This window comes from Mesoplodon mirus, assembly GCF_964341445.2.
Source record: "Mesoplodon mirus genome assembly, chromosome: 15".
In the NCBI taxonomy this organism is placed as follows: Eukaryota; Metazoa; Chordata; class Mammalia; order Artiodactyla; family Ziphiidae; genus Mesoplodon; species Mesoplodon mirus.
In genome coordinates this window covers 51,537,973-51,554,994 of record NC_138991.1, presented here as the reverse complement: position 1 = coordinate 51,554,994, position 17,022 = coordinate 51,537,973, and the positions used below count along the sequence as shown (strand labels likewise).

At 46.9% G+C, this 17,022-nt stretch overlaps 1 protein-coding gene across 1 annotated transcript in view; it reads left to right on the top strand.

Moving 5' to 3' along the window:
• Positions 1-17,022, top strand: part of XYLT1 (xylosyltransferase 1) — a 306,853-nt gene that overhangs the window by 248,739 nt on the left and 41,092 nt on the right. The window contains exon 6 of the mRNA XM_082645213.1: positions 11,480-11,560. Within this exon, the coding sequence (XP_082501339.1) occupies positions 11,480-11,560 (81 nt within the window). The remainder of the gene's footprint in view (positions 1-11,479; positions 11,561-17,022) is intronic.

Below are 17,022 nucleotides of genomic sequence, written 5' to 3'. Positions count from 1 at the left end.
CAAGGAAGGAAATAGGCAAGCTTCAAACCCGGTCACCCAACGCAGAGTGATGTCCCTGCAGGACAGTGGCACATCTGGCTGTCACTCAGTTGGACTCATCTCAGTTGGACCTGCCCAGGTGTCTGCCTTGGTGTAAAAGGGATTCTATGTACGTTTGGTAATTCCATTTCAGGGACCTTGCACAGCCTCAGGGATTTCATTCAACCTTTGTCCCTGTGTATATTAAGCGACTATTCTGTGCCAGACATGGTGCCAGCCAAGGCTTTCTCAGCTGGGGTTCCTCATCTGAACCTCAGAACACAGCAGATCATCAGAGTGACCGTGTTCTTGATTCTTGCAAGTATGGAACATAACTAGTACCATTCCCGATACACAGGAGGCAAGCTAATCCAGGACATACAGTGGATGCCCCGGGAGCAGGGATAAGTTCTGACAGAGACATGGTCTCAGTCCATCACCGCTGTGTCTCCAGCATCTAGAACAGTACCTGACACACAGTAGGTCTAACATAAATATCTGCTGAATGGATGAGCAGGGATAGAGTGACGTGAACAAAATACACATGACTCCCCCCCCATGCAACATACATACATCCTGTTTTACAATTTACAATACAGTCCTCTTTAATAGTCCAAACCGAGGACCTCGCACTGCAAATAATTCGTCAATGATCAGTGAATTTGTACCAGCACCTTTCCAGCATAGCCATGTGTGAACAGGTCTTAGGAATAGTCCCAGATGACATTTGTTAAACTTTTTTTTCTTAAGAAACACTGTCACTATAAGAACAAAAGGGGAGTGGGACTAAGGCATTACCCCTAGTAAACACATCATTAAAGGAGTGCCTGTAAATGGATAGGCTTTACCCAATTAGCAGGATGCATGAATTCATGGAGAGTCAAATAAAACCAGGGCTTAAATTACCCCCATTGAAATGGGTCCATACAACTCAGTGATACCAGTTGAAAAAGCTGAATCCGGGCTTGCCTGGTGGTGCAGTGGTTGAGAGTCCGCCTGCCAATGCAGGGGACACAGGTTCGTGCCCCAGTCTGGGAAGATCACACATGCTGCAGAGCGGCTGGGCCCGTGAGCTATGGCCGCTGAGCCTGCGCGTCCGGAGCCTGTGCTCCGCAACGGGAGAAGCCACAGCAGTGAGAGGCCCGCGTACTGCCAAAAAAAAAAAAAAAAAAAAAGAATACACTGGGTGTAGCATGTCCTGATCCTCCAGAATCTCTCTTGAGCCTAGAATCTGTGTCTGCTTGAGGTTTGCAAGGGTGGCTACAGCATTTTTTTTTTCCCCGTGGAGGAGTGTATGGCTTCTCTTCTGTGTTGCATCTTGACCTTGTTCCAATATGAACAGGCTAGTGAACCTGGCAGGCTGCCAAGGTGCTCAGGGACAGTCAGCTGTCTTGTGAGCTAAGTCTCACCCCAGGGCTGAAATCTGAACTGACCTAACCCTGATGTTCTGGGAGATGGAGATCCTTGTTGTATTCCACCCCCAGCAGAACGCAGACATTAGTCCTAGAGAAGTAATAATAATAACAACGATAGTGATAGCTAGCATTTCAGCCTTCTGTGGGCTAAGCTACTCAACCTAGAGTGATCCCTGTTGCTCTCCCCTGCCCACCAGTCATTACCCCACTTCTGATACCAGTTTCCGTATCAGCCAGGATTGTTCAGTTGCAAGCAACAGTTAATGCCCTCTTATTTCATTTAATCCTCATAGCCACCCCATAAAGCGTAAGTATTGTTATCATCCTCAGTTTTTTGGTTGTTTTTTTTTTTTTGCGGTACGCGGGCCTCTCACTGTTGTGGCCTCTCCCGTTGCGGAGCACAGGCTCCGGACGCGCAGGCTCAGAGGCCGTGGCTCACGGGCCCAGCCGCTCCGCGGCATGTGGGACCTTCCCGGACCGGGGCACGAACCCGTGTCCCCTGCATCGGCAGGTGGACTCTCAACCACTGTGCCACCAGGGAAGCCCCCATCCTCAGTTTTAAAGAAGAGGAAATTGAGCTTCAAATAGATGAAATGACCTGCCCAAGGCCACCAGCTCATAAGTGGTGGAACCAGAACTTGAACCTACATCTCTGTATTAGTTTAACCACTTCAAATACTGATGTGTCAGTGTTGGTGCACTGGGGACACTTGTCTGGTGACTTGTTATGGATCATAGGTCATTGCCATCATTTGAACCCAGGGGAATGTGAAATGGTGTAAAATATCTGTTCTTAGCCATACACACAGAAGGAAAGTTGAACTTATCAATACAGATCAGTTTAGTTTAACACTCATTTATACTCTATCCCTTGCCAGTTGAACTGACACTGAGCCGATTCTTGCAAAAACAGGCGGGAATTGACCAGGCAAATGTGCCGGAAAGGTGTCACCAGCATAAGGGACAGTACAGAACGGACTTCATTCTGGAATGCAGCACACGTGTGCAGAGCAGTTTCTGTGGGCCACTCTAAAACAGGCATGAGGACCCAAAGAGGAAGAGGCATGTGGCTGCTAGAACCTGCCCTGTTTCAGGTCTGTGGGGAAAGAGAGACGAATCAGACAAGGTTCACGTCCTCAGGTAGCTTACAGTCAAGGGAACTGAACATATATAACTTATAAATGGGAACACAGGCATATAAGAGTTAAAATGTCACAGCTTGATAGAAGATTGATAAGGAGTGGGAATGCCTTCCCTCCAGCATTTCTAAGCAAAGGATCTAGGGACTTCCTTCTGAAGGCTCCCTTTTACTGAACACCTACTATGGGCCAGGTACTGTGTGTGCCATACCCCCAACACACAGGCAACTCAGAGGGCATTGTCATTCCTATTTTGCAGATTAGAAAACTAAGACTCAGCGAGCTTGCTTAAAATCAAACAGCCAGAAAGTGGCAAAGATCAGAGAGAAACTTCTACAAACACCTTTCTAAAAACAGCTTTCATTTCAGCGAAGTTTTGGCTTTCCCACATAAATTGCATTTACTTTTAAGATTCAGTCTTTTGATGTCCTCCAAAGGAGGGCTTGTCTTGTCCCCCTCAAAACCAAATCAAATAACTGGCTGTAATCAGTCGTTGTAAAGGGATGCAGAATTTAGTTAACCAAATGTTCTGCTCATTTGAGATGTCTCGTGGCATATGAGGACAACCAGATTTCAGAGAATTAAAATACAATCAAACAGACTTCACACTCACACACACGCGTGCGTGTGCAGCTGAATGGCAATTCAGTTCTTCATTCATGATTCCAGTAGTGTTCTTGTATCAGGCTCGGCCTCTGGGTGCTGATTCTTGTCAGTTACCTTTCCATTACAGCCGTCTGGAGGAAGGACTGCCGTGTTTAGAGTTCCCACTGATGGAAAGTCATAAACTGCCTCTTAGAATGGCTGATGTATGCTTAAAATGAAAAATGTGTTTTACAAATGTTCTGTGAAAGCGTTGAGGCTTTGAGAAATGGTTTGCCAGTTCCTAGAAATGCAGTGAGCATGTTTTAATTCTGTGTCATTTTCACCAGTAACAAAAAGATGCATCCAATTAAAAGCAATTGGGTTTTATTATCCAGGTGGTTATCTAGTTTGCTCTCTGCCTGTATGGAGGGGAAGAGCTGTCCCCTGGTGCCTCCAGAATGCTTTGTGCTTTAGTTCACGTGGTGTTTCGCCCCCTATCCCAAGAATCTCCCTGTTTGTCTGCCTTCCCCACTGTCCCCACCACTAGAGGACAGGTACCATGACTGCCTTACCTACTGAGGTTCCAGGGGTCTGGCATCTGACCTATCAAACTGGGAAATCATGTTTCCCAGGAGAGCAGACGGAACTTGCCAAGTCTTAAAGTCATGAAAGGGCACAGAACGTTTAGAGAACTTCAAGTAATCTCGAAGACTGAACAGGCAGAACCAGCTGACAACCCACTTTCTAGCCTTGCTAAGGAGTTAGGACACTGTCCTGCAGGGGATGGAGAGCCACCAAGGATATTAAGTAGAAGAGGAGGCACGATCAGACTTACGTTTTAGAAGATCTTACAACTGCTTCCCCAAGGATGGATTAGAGTGGAGTCTAGAGTCTAGTGGGGCTGCATTTTATCCAGTTCACTTTTCCTCAGGTACCCAACTATGGCTGTAATTATGCCCCCAGGGTCCAGGAAGAATTACAGCATCTAGCTTTCCCTGTATCCTAGCACTCGGGTCTCGCTGTGAGCTTCCACCACGTTTGGATCAGGGGTTGCCTTCTCTTATCTCCAGTTGCCTTTGCTCTTGCCTCTTCTTCAGGGAGCCCTGAACTTGGCCTTTCCTCTGGTTGTTCTGGAGTTCTGGCCTTCCTGAGAGATTTCCTAGCAGATAAGAAGACTTCGTTAAGGCTCAAGCATGAACCATCTGGAAAGTCGAGGACAGTGATGGCAGTGTCTCTCCCCAACCCAAAAAGAAATAAGCCTTATGGAAAAATGGGTCTGAATCCACTTGTGAGATGGAGTGCAGTGAGAGGAATCAGGTGGCTGGGGTCAGATTATAGACGGCACCACAGAAAGGCCCACACCCCGGACAGACGGCTTTATCTATATGAACTCCTATGTGCAACATATGCTCCACAACAATCCCCTTGGAAGGAAGTAGGAGGCTTCAGAAGGTGGCTGCGGTTTCCTCTGCTTGTTTCCTGGCTCTTTCTAAAGAAATGAAGCACATTTTTGTAGCCTGTTCACCACGAGGAAAGCAGGATTGAAAAGAGCCTGCACTCTTGACCTGGGGTGCTGAGGTCCAAATCTCAGCTCCACCTCTTCTAAGACTTTGGCCAAACTGTTAAATCTGTGTGTCCCACTTTATTCACATATAAACTAGTACCTGCTTGATGTTGTTACTGTGAAATTAAAAGAAGGAGGAGCCTTTAGCACTTTGCAGGCAACAAAAGGCATGTTTTCTACCCTCATTATTATTGTTTTCTGCCCCATATCTCTCCCAGGTCACAGACACAGGGAGCAGCATTCCTGGCAGATGGAATGGGCTGGGCAAAGGCACAGATGTAGAAGTGAATGCCTGTGCTCTCCGCCCTCGGGGGCTGAGCCCGTCCCATGGGGCGGGCGCTGTGCTGAATCACTGTTGAGCACCTACTGTGTACCGGGTCCTGGAGGAACAGAATGGAATTAGACCCAATGCCTGCTCACCTTATGACTCTAGCCAGGCTCCTGAAAAGTATCATCCAAGGTGCCTGATTGAAAATCCCGGGGGTATTAGCAGACAGATGGGCACCAGCTGGAACAGCTGCCCCGAGTACTGAGGAGGATAGTTCTCTGCCGTGCCCCCCACACCCCTTGCTGCTTGACAGAAGGTTCATTTGGGTCCCACTGGCTGTTGGTACCATGGGGAAGCCAGAAGGCCCCTGCTCAGACCTGGCCAGCCTGCTGGAGAAGCCCACCAGCCTCTCCCCCTCCATCCCCTTTACAGTTTCCTTCTCCCTGCCCACACCACTGGTAGCCAGCTGGTCAGTTCCTGTGCAATGATGTGAGCCCCCGCCAGGCCCTCGACCCTTGGGGCAGCCTCAGTCCACGTAATGAGTCTTTCTGAAAGCAAAGAGAGACTCAAAAGCATCCTTTGCATGAACATTTCCACATCTGGGAATTTAATCCTACAAAAATCTATCATACCACATGTGGAAAGATAAATGTGCGAGGATGTTCGTAGGAGCAATACCTGCAAGCAGGGAGGCGAATGAGGAAACAACCTAAATGTCCATCACTAGGGGATCGGCTGTGCCCATTCCACAGGAGGCTGTGTGGCCATTAAAAGGATGAAGTCTGGGGCTTCCCTGGTGGCGCAGTGGTTGAGAGTCCGCCTGCCGATGCAGGGGACACAGGTTCATGCCCGGTCTGGGAGGATCCCACATGCCGCAGAGCAGCTGGGCTCCTGAGCCATGGCCGCTGAGCCTGCGCGTCCGGAGCCTGTGCTCCGTGACGGGAGAGGCCACAACAGTGAGAGGCCCGCGTTCTACAAAAAAAAATAAAAAAATTAAAAGCCACGAAGATGCATATTCCCGTTTCTGTAATAAAAAATGGATATAAATACTGCAGCATCTACTTCATAGGGTCGACATGAGGAATAAGTGAGTTAACAGGTGCAAGGTGCTTAAAATAGTGTCCCCACATAGTAGGTACTCAAGTGTTAGATGGTGTTGTTGCCTCTGCTGTAATTTCATGATCTTGCTGTAGCCTGAGTTTCATAGTTATAATTTTAAAAGCACAGGAGATGGTTACAGTTGGCCTTCCCACCATCGTGGTTTTCTGTACTCGGGTTTATCGTAGAAAGATGGAGGATGACGTTTCTCCTGGGGTCACACATCCCGTGGCAGATCCATGTGCTCAGAACCATCTGATTTTAAAATGAAGACTTCTGTGTCCTGGGCACCCCCTCAGTCCTGGGCACCCCGAGGCAGATGGCCACTCTCCATATGCCTTTGGTGGCCCAGTTGCTTTAGGAGGAATATGGACAAGGCATCATTATTGCTTTTCACATGTCATAGGAGAAGACATAAAAACGGTACGTCAGGATGGAATATTTTTTAGCCTTATAAAGGATAGAAATTCTGACCCATGCCACCACATGGAGGAACCTTGAGGACATTGTGCCATGTGAAAGAAGCCAGTCACATAAAGATAAATGCTGTATGATCCCACTTATGTGAGGTCCCTAGAGTTTGACTACGCTGAATATTCAGAGACGGAAAGTAGAAGGATGGTTGCCGGGGGCAGGGGGATGTGGGGAGTTGTTGTGTAACGGATTCAGAGTTTCAGTTTTGCAAGATGCAAAGAGTTCTGGAGATGGATGGTGGTGATGGTTGCACAACAATATGAATGTTCTTAATACAACTAAACTGTACACTTAAGATGGTCAAGATGGCAAATTTTATGTGTATTTTGCCACCATTTAAAATTTGAAAAATAGAAGGGTACATCAGCTACCACAAATATTGTTGCACAGGGTAATGCAAAGATGGTACTTAAATTGAACATATATAGGAAATAACTGTACAGATGATACGCTAGTGGAAGAAGTTGGGGAAATACTGTAGTATATTCTGAGCTCAGATTGAAGGTGCCTCAATGCTCAGCTTGCCCGATTCCACAGGCCTCCATCCACTGCCTCTCACACACACTTTGCTCCACAAATGGCCCACCCACTGCATCCAGGAGGGCTAAATCCGGTGCCCTCTGGGGTCTGGGCATACCTGGCAGCATCAGGGGTTTGAAATCCTGACATTCACTCAACTCTTTGCTGAACTTTGCTTTAGCGCCATCAGCCTCGCCATCAGCCAGGAACACCTTTGGCAGCGTCTTAGCATCCTGTATCAGGGAAGGGGTATTGGGGTGGGCAGGAGGGACCCAGAGGAGGGCAGTTGGCTCTGTGATGGGCTCCTTCCAAGTGGGACTGAGCAGGTCCCATCGCTCCTTGCCCTGCCACTCGCTGCCTGCAGACAGGCTGGGCTGTGACTGGACTTCTGGGCACCCGAGGACCTAAGAGCTCTCCCCCTTCTTCCTGAGTGTCTTCATGCCCAGAGCTACATGCGTATCTGACACACACAGCAGTGTGGTGGTCCTCTGGGAGCCAGTTCATAACTGTGACGCCAGCTGGGAGGCTGTAGACAGGTTCCCTTCTGTGGAGCATCTCCCAAACCATGCTCTGCAGAAAATTCGTGGGTATGACGCACAGGGAGCTTTCCAAGTTCAAATCCGGTTGGGTCTTTATACTGCTGTCCTCAGTTCAAAATGTCTTAAGCTTCTGATGCTCACTATGGCAATAATAATACTATTAAATAGCAGTTAACCTTTATCAAGGGCTTACTGTGGGCTGGGTGCTACTGCACGGGTCTTACATGCATTATTTTATTTAATACTCCCAACACCTGAGGCTTATTGAGATGAAAGTAACCTGCCTGAAGTCTGGGCTCTCAGGAAGAGACCGTGGGGAGAAGATGAAGAGGAAGAGAATTAACTACCAATATTCATGCTTGGCTCGAAGCAGCACTTCCTAAACTTTAAAGGGCACACACATGCCCTGGGAGTCTTGTTAAAAGGCAAATTTTAACTCAGTATGTCTTGGGTGGAGCCTGAGGTAGGGCGTGTCTAATAGCAGTGGGCTAATGCTGCTGCTCCCAAGACCAGGCTCTGAATAAGGAGGCAGTGGAACACATGTGTGTTTTCTCTTGTACCTGGGATGGAATTCATGCACTCATTCATTCATTCATTCATTCATCCATCCATCCATTCATTTGTAGAAGCCATCTAGTAGCAAAGAACACGAGCTTTGCATTTGGAACCAGGTTCCAATCCTAGTTCTGCACTGTTCACTAAATGGGTGTTTTCTCTGAGTTTCAGTTGCCCATCTGTAAAATGGGAATGAAACTCGCATTTTAGAGACCTTTGTGATTATTAAATGCAATAAATTGTAGCAAAAGTCTGCCCTGGGGCTTAGGGCATGGTGGACATTTCATAATGGTGGTGCTTCGGGAGCTCATTTTACTATTCATGTATTTCCTTCTAACCGAGCTTCGCACATGGTTCCAAGAAGTTTATTTACATTAAAATAAATGTATTTATTAAAACAAATTATTTACTGTAATATTTATTTACTTACATATTCCCATAAAGATGTCCCAGTGGCTCCAAAGGCCACAGTGATGGGTCCCAGAGGCCCACCATGAATCGGAGGAACTGGCATAGACGTGTCTTCTGATAATTTCCACAAAAAGTGGAAGGAAATTGTGGAGGAGACAGACACAAGTGATGAGCTGTGGAATTCACTTGGCAAATGACTCCACCAGAAAGGAGTGAGAAATGCGTGTGAGGGGGAGAGAGTGGGAGAGAGCAGGGAACTGGGTAAAATGACAACAGATCACAAGCTGTTAATTATCCAGAGGGAACTAAATATTATGTAGGCAATTACCAACAGGCATCGGAAAGCCCCATAGGGAAACCTGGTCCTCAGCCGAATTGTCTGCCCCTGCAGAAGGGCTGGGGGGACAGGTTTTAGCTCACGGGGCAGGCTCCTCACCCAGGGAGGGGGAGGCAGGGTCCCCTCCGTGTCCAGCCCAGCCAGGACCCAGCGCTGTGCTTTGAAAATCGCTTTACCCACAAGCTCTGGGCCTGGAATCCGCAGCCCCCTCCCTGTCTGCGCTCCCTCCCCTAAGATGTCATCTTTTGAGACGATTTCATGTGGAAGTATCGCTAAGTAAATTCGCTAAATGCCTATTCATCCCCGTCAGATGGGGACGCAGTGAAGCGGTAAATGTGACAATGGCCCCAGCTCGGGGCCCTGAAAAGCGCTTTCTGGGGCTGCTAAATGGAGCCTCAGCCGCTGACCCTGGGAGGCCTGAGGCTTCGTGAGAGGGGGCCTAGGAGCCCCGGCCCGGCCCCTTCAATCCTGCCGCTCTGAGGCCGCTCAGAGGCCCCTCTTTATTATTCCTGCTGCCAGGGACCCATTCAGAGGTTAACTTGTCCCGGTATTCATCAGGAGGACAATAATGAACTGTCGCAGAGAGTAGAGAGGGGGTTGGTAAACAGGAACTACTAAGACGCGGAGATGGAACGGGCCTCTATGGTTTGGAAAGAGATTGCTTTCATTTCCTTCGCAGGCTGGTTTAGTTTCCACCTCTCCAGCGACTTCAAGAGGCCCTCTGCCCACAGCAACCCGTAACTGGGAGGGAAGCACGCGTGGGCTTTACGTCGCCTGTTTGCGGAGATGCTCCACGTACGCACGGACACGTGGACTTGGCCTTTTGCCTGCGTCCCTGGGGTTCGCCTCTGTGCGCATCCGCAGGACTAAGCCTTCTGTGTTTGTGCCTGGGCGGGTTTACCTCGCTGTAGGCACACGGGGTTTTTCTGGCATCTGCGGCCACTAGAACGGCAGGTTTTGAAGTGGTGTTGATTTCTGTAAACTAGTACGGGATGTCGGCAGTGCTCGTTTCCACTGCAGCATCCGTTAACTTCTCTGTCCCCCTCCGCTGAAATTATGAGTTGGTCAACAACAGTTGTCCAACCAGAGAGCAGGGGCTTGGAGTGGCGCGACCGCAGGTGATGCAGGGAACTGAAGGACGGGGTGAGGGGTGAGGGGTGAGGGCGGCCCTGACCGGGTGGTGGGAGGCCAAGAGCAGAGCAGCTCGCATTTATTGTGCACCTACTGAATGCCCTTTAAGTCCACCCAGTTATGCATCAGTATGTATACCTACTGTGTAAAGGGCAGCCAGGTGAAGGCCACCACTCAGGTTGAATGACTTACCGTAGGACACACAGCTGGGTCAGGAGTGGAGCTGGGATCTGTCCCCAGCCCTTTCTGCTTCTAGAGCACAGGCATCGCTTTCTTAGGCACCCACCTGCCCCCCAAAGTCTAGCCTCCTTTCTCTTCCCAGAGATGTGCCTTCACCGTTTCTCCCAATTTGAAACAATGGTCGACCCTTTCCTTCTAAGTAAAAATCCCTGAGCAGAGAAGCCAGATGATAAAGGAGCTGTCACTTCAGCACCATTTACCTGTTTGGGTTTATTCAGCGTAAGAGGCAACCGCGTTTCTGGCAGATGGAGACCCCGTGTGACTGCCTTTTAAAGTACTGTCACAGCTGTATGCACAAGCCGATTAGCTGTGACTACAGTGCAAGTGCTGAGATTGATGGCGATAAATCTGGGATAACAGTGCCGGGAACACTGTCACCCGTTTGCATCGCACTTCGTATTTCTTAAAGCTCTCTCAGTCAGCCTGGGGGTTATGGATTCATTCATTCATTCATTGACTCATTCATTCCTCAATTTGAAGGCGTCATTTGAAGGAGTCAGTTTAAACTCATCTCACCTTGAGTCATCCATTCATCCAACAAACATTAATGTACCTCCTAGTATGTGCCAGTGATGAGTGAGTTTCATTAAGTTCTGTCCTCACGGAGCTTACATCCTAATGTAAGCAAATATGGCTCTTTCAGATGGTGATGAGCTCATGCTGTAAATACAGTGATGTGATGGGGGTGGGGGGAGGCAGGTGCTACTTTAGGTTGGGCAGCAAAAAAAAAAAAAAAAAAAAAGAAAAAGAAAAGCTTCTCTGAAGAGGTGACATTTGAAAGGAGACCTGGATGACAAGAGCAGACATGGAAAGATATGGGGTAGAATTTCCCAGGCACGGCAAGTGCAAAGGCCCTGAGGTTACTCTGTATCTGGCATTGACGTATTCACTGATGCCTTACTGTTTGCCAAGCCCAGTGTTGGGCACTGGAGGTTCCAAAACAAATAAGGTACTATGCTTATTCTCAAGGAGTTCACAGCATATGGAGTATGTAAGAGACAAACAGTCCATCTTAGCATACTGTGGTAAGCTCAATGATGGCGACACATGAAAGAAGATGCCTTACCTACCTGCATGGTGTGAAAGAAGGAGAGGACCTGGTTTCTGTGACAAAGAAGGGAGCCAGGACACAAAGTCTCCATGATTTCTGGAGGACCCTGACTTTCCTCTCGGTTTGCTTCCACAGGACAAATGACCAGCTGGTGGCATTTCTCTCCCGATACCGAGATATGAATTTCTTGAAGTCACACGGCCGGGACAATGCAAGGTAGTATATCCTCCCCCTACCCTTGTGCAAAAGGGAAATGAAAATCTGAGTGATCATTTGGGGGCTTCCTTCTAGGCTGGTTTGATGCAGCCAGAGAAAAGTTGGGGATGGCAGAGAGGCCTGGCATGGATGGGCCTTGGCCCTTTCTTTGTAGCATCTGAAATGGTGTCTCCTGACAGCCAGGGACAGAGATAACAGTGAATGTGTCTCATCGTGTCATAGTCCTTTACACCTTTTCCCCCAAGCCCTTTCATGAGTCCATGATCACATTATGGCTGTCCTTCAAGGAAACTAGGGTAGTCATTTTAATACCCAATTTATTGGTAGGAAGACTAAGGCCCATAGTTGAAGTAAATGATGTCCCCAGATCATTCATTCGGTCAGCCAGTCATTCAACAAATATTCACTTAGTGCCAAGCATGTGCCAGGCACCCTTCTAGAGGAGAACAAGACAAAATCCTCACTCTCATGGAATTTACCTTCTAGCAGGAAAGGGTCTCATACCAGCATGGAGTTGAACTCAAGTATCCCGACTCCCAGCGCTGTGCCCTCACCATTGCCTCACTCTTGCTGCCTAAGACGTTGGCAGGGATTTGAGGCACCAGAAACCCAACCTGGGTCTTTGTGCCTCTCTCACTTACACTGAGCAAAGCCAAACAGCATCACTACAGTCCCGCTTTGAGCTGAGTCTAAATCTCCGTGGCCAGAGATCAGCTAGAAGGGACACAGTCTTGAGCACCCTCTGTAGGAGGGACCACAGGATCCGCTCCACCATCTGGACATAAAACACTGCCCAGGATCACTCTGCCATCTTAGAGCCTTTTCCTAGCGTTGCATTCAGAGTTTAATCTGGCAGCTCACAGGATACCTTTAGCGTGTTAATGTGTTTTGTTTGGCCTTCGTGCTGGTTTTGTTTTGTTTAATTCAGGTGCTTCATTTGAAAGTTAATAGCCCCATTTAAAAATAGCAATATTTCCCAGGGAAATCCAGATTTCCAGCTCATCTTAAAAGAGCCAAAGGTCCACTAAACCTGTGCTTGAATTTCCTCATGGAAGTTATGATCTGGATCTTAGACAAAGCCCACGTTCTACGGGTTGCTGCAGTCCTTGCTGCCCTCTCCCCTAGCTCACCCTGTTGGCATTTCAGTTTGCCATCGCTGCTGTAGGTGTCCTCTGCCACTGCCAGTGGAGGTGTCATTTTAGCTGTTTCTGTGATCCACTTTACCCAGATATCCACAGAAGGGATCCACAGGAGCAAGCAGCGAGCTCCATTTCCTGAGTTTTCAGGAAGTAACCCCAGAATCCTTGGGTTGTATCATTTTCCTTAACTTTAACTTTGATTGCATCCAGCTGTCTATTTCTAGATTGGGCCTGTCCTCCTGGCAGCCTGCATTCTTTACACTTAAAAGGAGCCCCCAGACTTGAAGATGCTCTGTAAATTAGCACAGATTAATATAGCATGCTCTGGCCACTACACTGAAGAGGCCTGGTGGATAAAGAAGAATTGTAGACATATAGTGGACTGTGTTCCTGCTAAGTGCACATCGCTCTGCTGGGCCCTTTTCACACGGGATCCAACTTTATTCTTACAGTCATTCCATGTAAAAATACGTATTATTATCTCCATCTGTCAGGAGAAGAAAGGGGAGCTTTGGGAGCCCAAATGATTTTCCCAAAGTCACACAGCTGGTAAGTGCTAGAGTTTGAACCCAATTCTCTGGCCCCAAAGCCCATGGAAGCAGGGTGGAGCTGAACAAGATTCCATGGAGGTGGTAAGTTATCAGAACTAGACCAGATATTGGTATCCCCACCCTTAGGTAGAGAATGAAGATGCTTCTTCACTTCCAGGTAACTTATAATACATGCTTTGTGCAAAGTCATATCACTAGAAGGAATCCACTGTAAGTTGATAGACTTGTGTCTGAATTACATCCACCCTAGTATTGTTGTTTCAGCCTGCTCAGTATTTATTCTCTATCTACTATTTCCAGACCCTGTGCTAGGAACTGGCTACAACACAGAGGTTAAAATCATGAGGTTTTGAGGTCATACCTCCTGGGTTGAAGTTCTGATCCACCACGTCCTGTCTGTGTTTCACTGGACTGGTGACTTAACCTCTCTGAGCCGGTTCCCTTATCTGTACAATGGAAGCATTAATGGACTTATACACACGAGATTGTTGGAAGGATTAAATGAGATGTTGTATATAAAGCATTTGGCATATCGTAAATGCCCTATGAAGATGATGATGGTGATGGTGGTGGTAGTGATGATGTCATTGCCATGATAAATATTGGACTCAAATATTGCAGGTGGGAGAAATAAATAGATGGTGTATAGGCCAGAGTTGTGCCTCTGGGTGTATGAGTACATCTTGTCCAGTTGATATGCATCAGCAGTTGACAGGTGGTACCCAAACGGCACAGCAGGATAAAGACGCAGGCTAAGGAGTTGCTGCTTGCATCTCCCTCTAAAACCCTAAAACCCAAGGCTCTCTGGGCAAAACAGCTCACAAGTTCCAACACTCACGCATGAGTCCTCAGCTGGGATTCTCTCACTTAGATGAATTCAGGAGATTAATTTAGAATTAATTCAATAGTAAAATGAGCCATCAACGGTGACTTTCTCCTCTTTGTCAGTTGAGGCCTCACCTGCTGAGTGAACAAACCTAGCCACGCCCATCTTCCCTCATGTCTCCCACGGGTGCAGCCTGGGTGGGGCTTCGCTCTGGCTCTGCACTGACGGCATGTTAGGAAGGACCCTTTTTGGTGGGAAGTGACAGAGACTCAGCCCAAACTCGCTTAAAGGGTAAAGGAAGTTATTGGGTGATGCAACTAAAACATTAGTATCTGACTTCAGACATAGCTGCATCAAGCAGTTCAAATGATATCATCAAGCCCAGACTCTCTGTTAATTCTTTTTTTTTTTTTTTTCTGGCTGCTTAATTATTTCTTATTATTTCTGGAGAGGGTTAAAGTAAAATAAACACATCACATCAAATAGCCAAGTAGTTCACTGGCAGGAATCTTTTTTTAAATTAATATATAACCAACATATATTAGTTTCAAGTAAGTGATATAACAATTCAATATATGTATATATTGTAAAATGACCACCACAATAAGTCTAGTTAATATCCATCATCACCCATGGTTACACTCTTTTTTCTCGTGATAAGAACTTTTAAGATCATAGCAAATTTCAAATATGTACAACACAGTATTGTTAACTGTAGCCACCGTGCCGTACATTACATCCCCGGAGCTTACTTGTTTTATAACTGAAAATTTGTACCTTTTAACCACCCTCACCCATTAACTTCTGTTAGTTCTCTTTCGCTTTGTGTTGGTTTAATTTTCTGGCTCCAGACGGTGACCCTTCTCAACATATTAGCCTCATTTTACTGGTAAGGTAACTGAGACTCAGAGAGGTGAAGTAACTTGCTTAAGCTCACGCAACTAGGGCAGGGTTAGGACTCAAACCTAAGTGAGTGTGTCCCCAGAGCCCAAGCTCAAATCCCTGCATGATGCAGCCTCTCTGTGTTCTGGTCTTGCTTTCCTCCAATATGCTGGGTGGCTTTGAGGCAGCCACTCTGCTCCTCTGGGCTTCATTTTCTCCCTTTGAAAAACAAAGTGGTTGAATGACATGATCTCCAAATGCCTTCCCATTCTGATGCTTCATGCTTCGGGACCAGACAGTGTGACAGAGGCAGAGAGTTTAGAAGACAGAGAGATGGAGAGGGACAAAAGCAAGCAGTGAGATACCAAATAGGCCACAGGGCGCCTTCGTTTTTAATTCCACATGGCTCTTGATAGCAGTTTTGACCTTCCGTCCCCAACTTCAGCCTTTAGCAGCCAATTTGGACTTCCAGCTCCCGCTGCTAAGAGATGGCATAAAGGCAAACTGGTACTTTAATAGCTGCCAAATTGGTCCTGACTGTTCCTATAATTAAATCAAGGGGAGTGTTGTGTTCACTGTATTTCCTTGCTTTCCTCCAAAAATGAAGTAGCTAGATATATTGAAAGACATATAGCACAATTATCAGTTTCCCAGATGACCTCTGCAGGGCTAAAAGAAGTAAGTGCCCTGAATAAGCAGGTCTTGGCAAACATCCCCGGGAACTCCTGGGTTCTGCTCGGGGAGTATTGGAGAAGTTTCCCAAATCTCGGCAGCCTGATCAAGGCTCAGTGTGTAGGGACAGCCCCCTTACAGGGAGATGGAAAGGGAAAATCATTTCCCTCAGCTGGAAGAGAGTTTCCTCTGGGAATTTTCTGGCCTTGATTGGTCTAAGTTCTCCAAATAATTCAAGGTCACCAGGGCCCCAGTGCTTAGCCCTGGGGCAGAGTGTGGTGTAGTGGTAAGAGCTTGGGCAATGGAGTCCAGACACCTGTGCCAAAATGCCAGCTCTGCCGTATGACAGCCAGGGGACTTTGACAAATGGCTTTGACTCTCCATGTCCTCTTCTTTATAAGATCTGGACAGTGATGTGGGGATTGCAGAGGACTGAGTATCCTCACTGACCACAGGAAGTGCCAAGCCAGGTGCTTTCGAGTTGTTTTATTCTCTTTTCAAGAGTACAGCTGAGGCTTGCAAAGTTGCTTTAACTTGCTCAAGGTTCCACACAGCTGGCATTGGAGTCTGGTTAGGTCTGACTTTTATCACCCCATAATTAATGACTGCATCTGAGAGGACCTGTTGTTTTCAGTTCTTGGGGTGTGTGGATGAAAGAGCAAAACTCTGCTGATTTTAAGCAGAATCCTTTTTAAAGGAGCAAGGGAGGAAAATCAGTCCTTCCCCTACTTTCTAGAGTCACCCTATCCCAAAGTGTGTTCACAATCCACCAGTGATATGTGAGATTATTTTGGGGTGTTCATAAATGGGCATCATGGGAGAGTTAGTATTGATTTTATGTATATCAACTAAAATTTATATAATTAGCCCATCTATGATTTCATGGACATGATGCTTAGAATAAGACTAAGTTTAAAAGAAAACAGTTGAAGCTATCTAAAGTTGGTTTAGAAAAGAAATATTAAGGAAAGTCTCATACAGACTTCATAAAACCTATAGCATAGCAGTTAAGAATCTGGGTTCTGGACCCCGACTGCCAGCGTTCGTATGCTGAGCACTCACTAGGTGTGTGGCCTTGGGTGAGTTACATCAATCACTTGTGCTTCAGTTTCCTCATCTGTAAAGTGGGAATAATGATAATAAAATCAACCTCATAGAATTGCTGCAAGAATTAAATGAGTGACTATGTGAGTAAGCTCTTGGAATAGTTAGTTACTCATATTAAGTTGATGATGGTGGTGATGTTGATAGTGGTGATGGTGACAATGATGGAAAAGCCTTGAAGATGGTATATATACACGTGATTAATGTTTTCGAAACACTTTCTACAACTCTTAGAGAAACAACTAGCATTTCAAATGTAAGAAGACTAGACCAGAAGGAAGCTAGGAG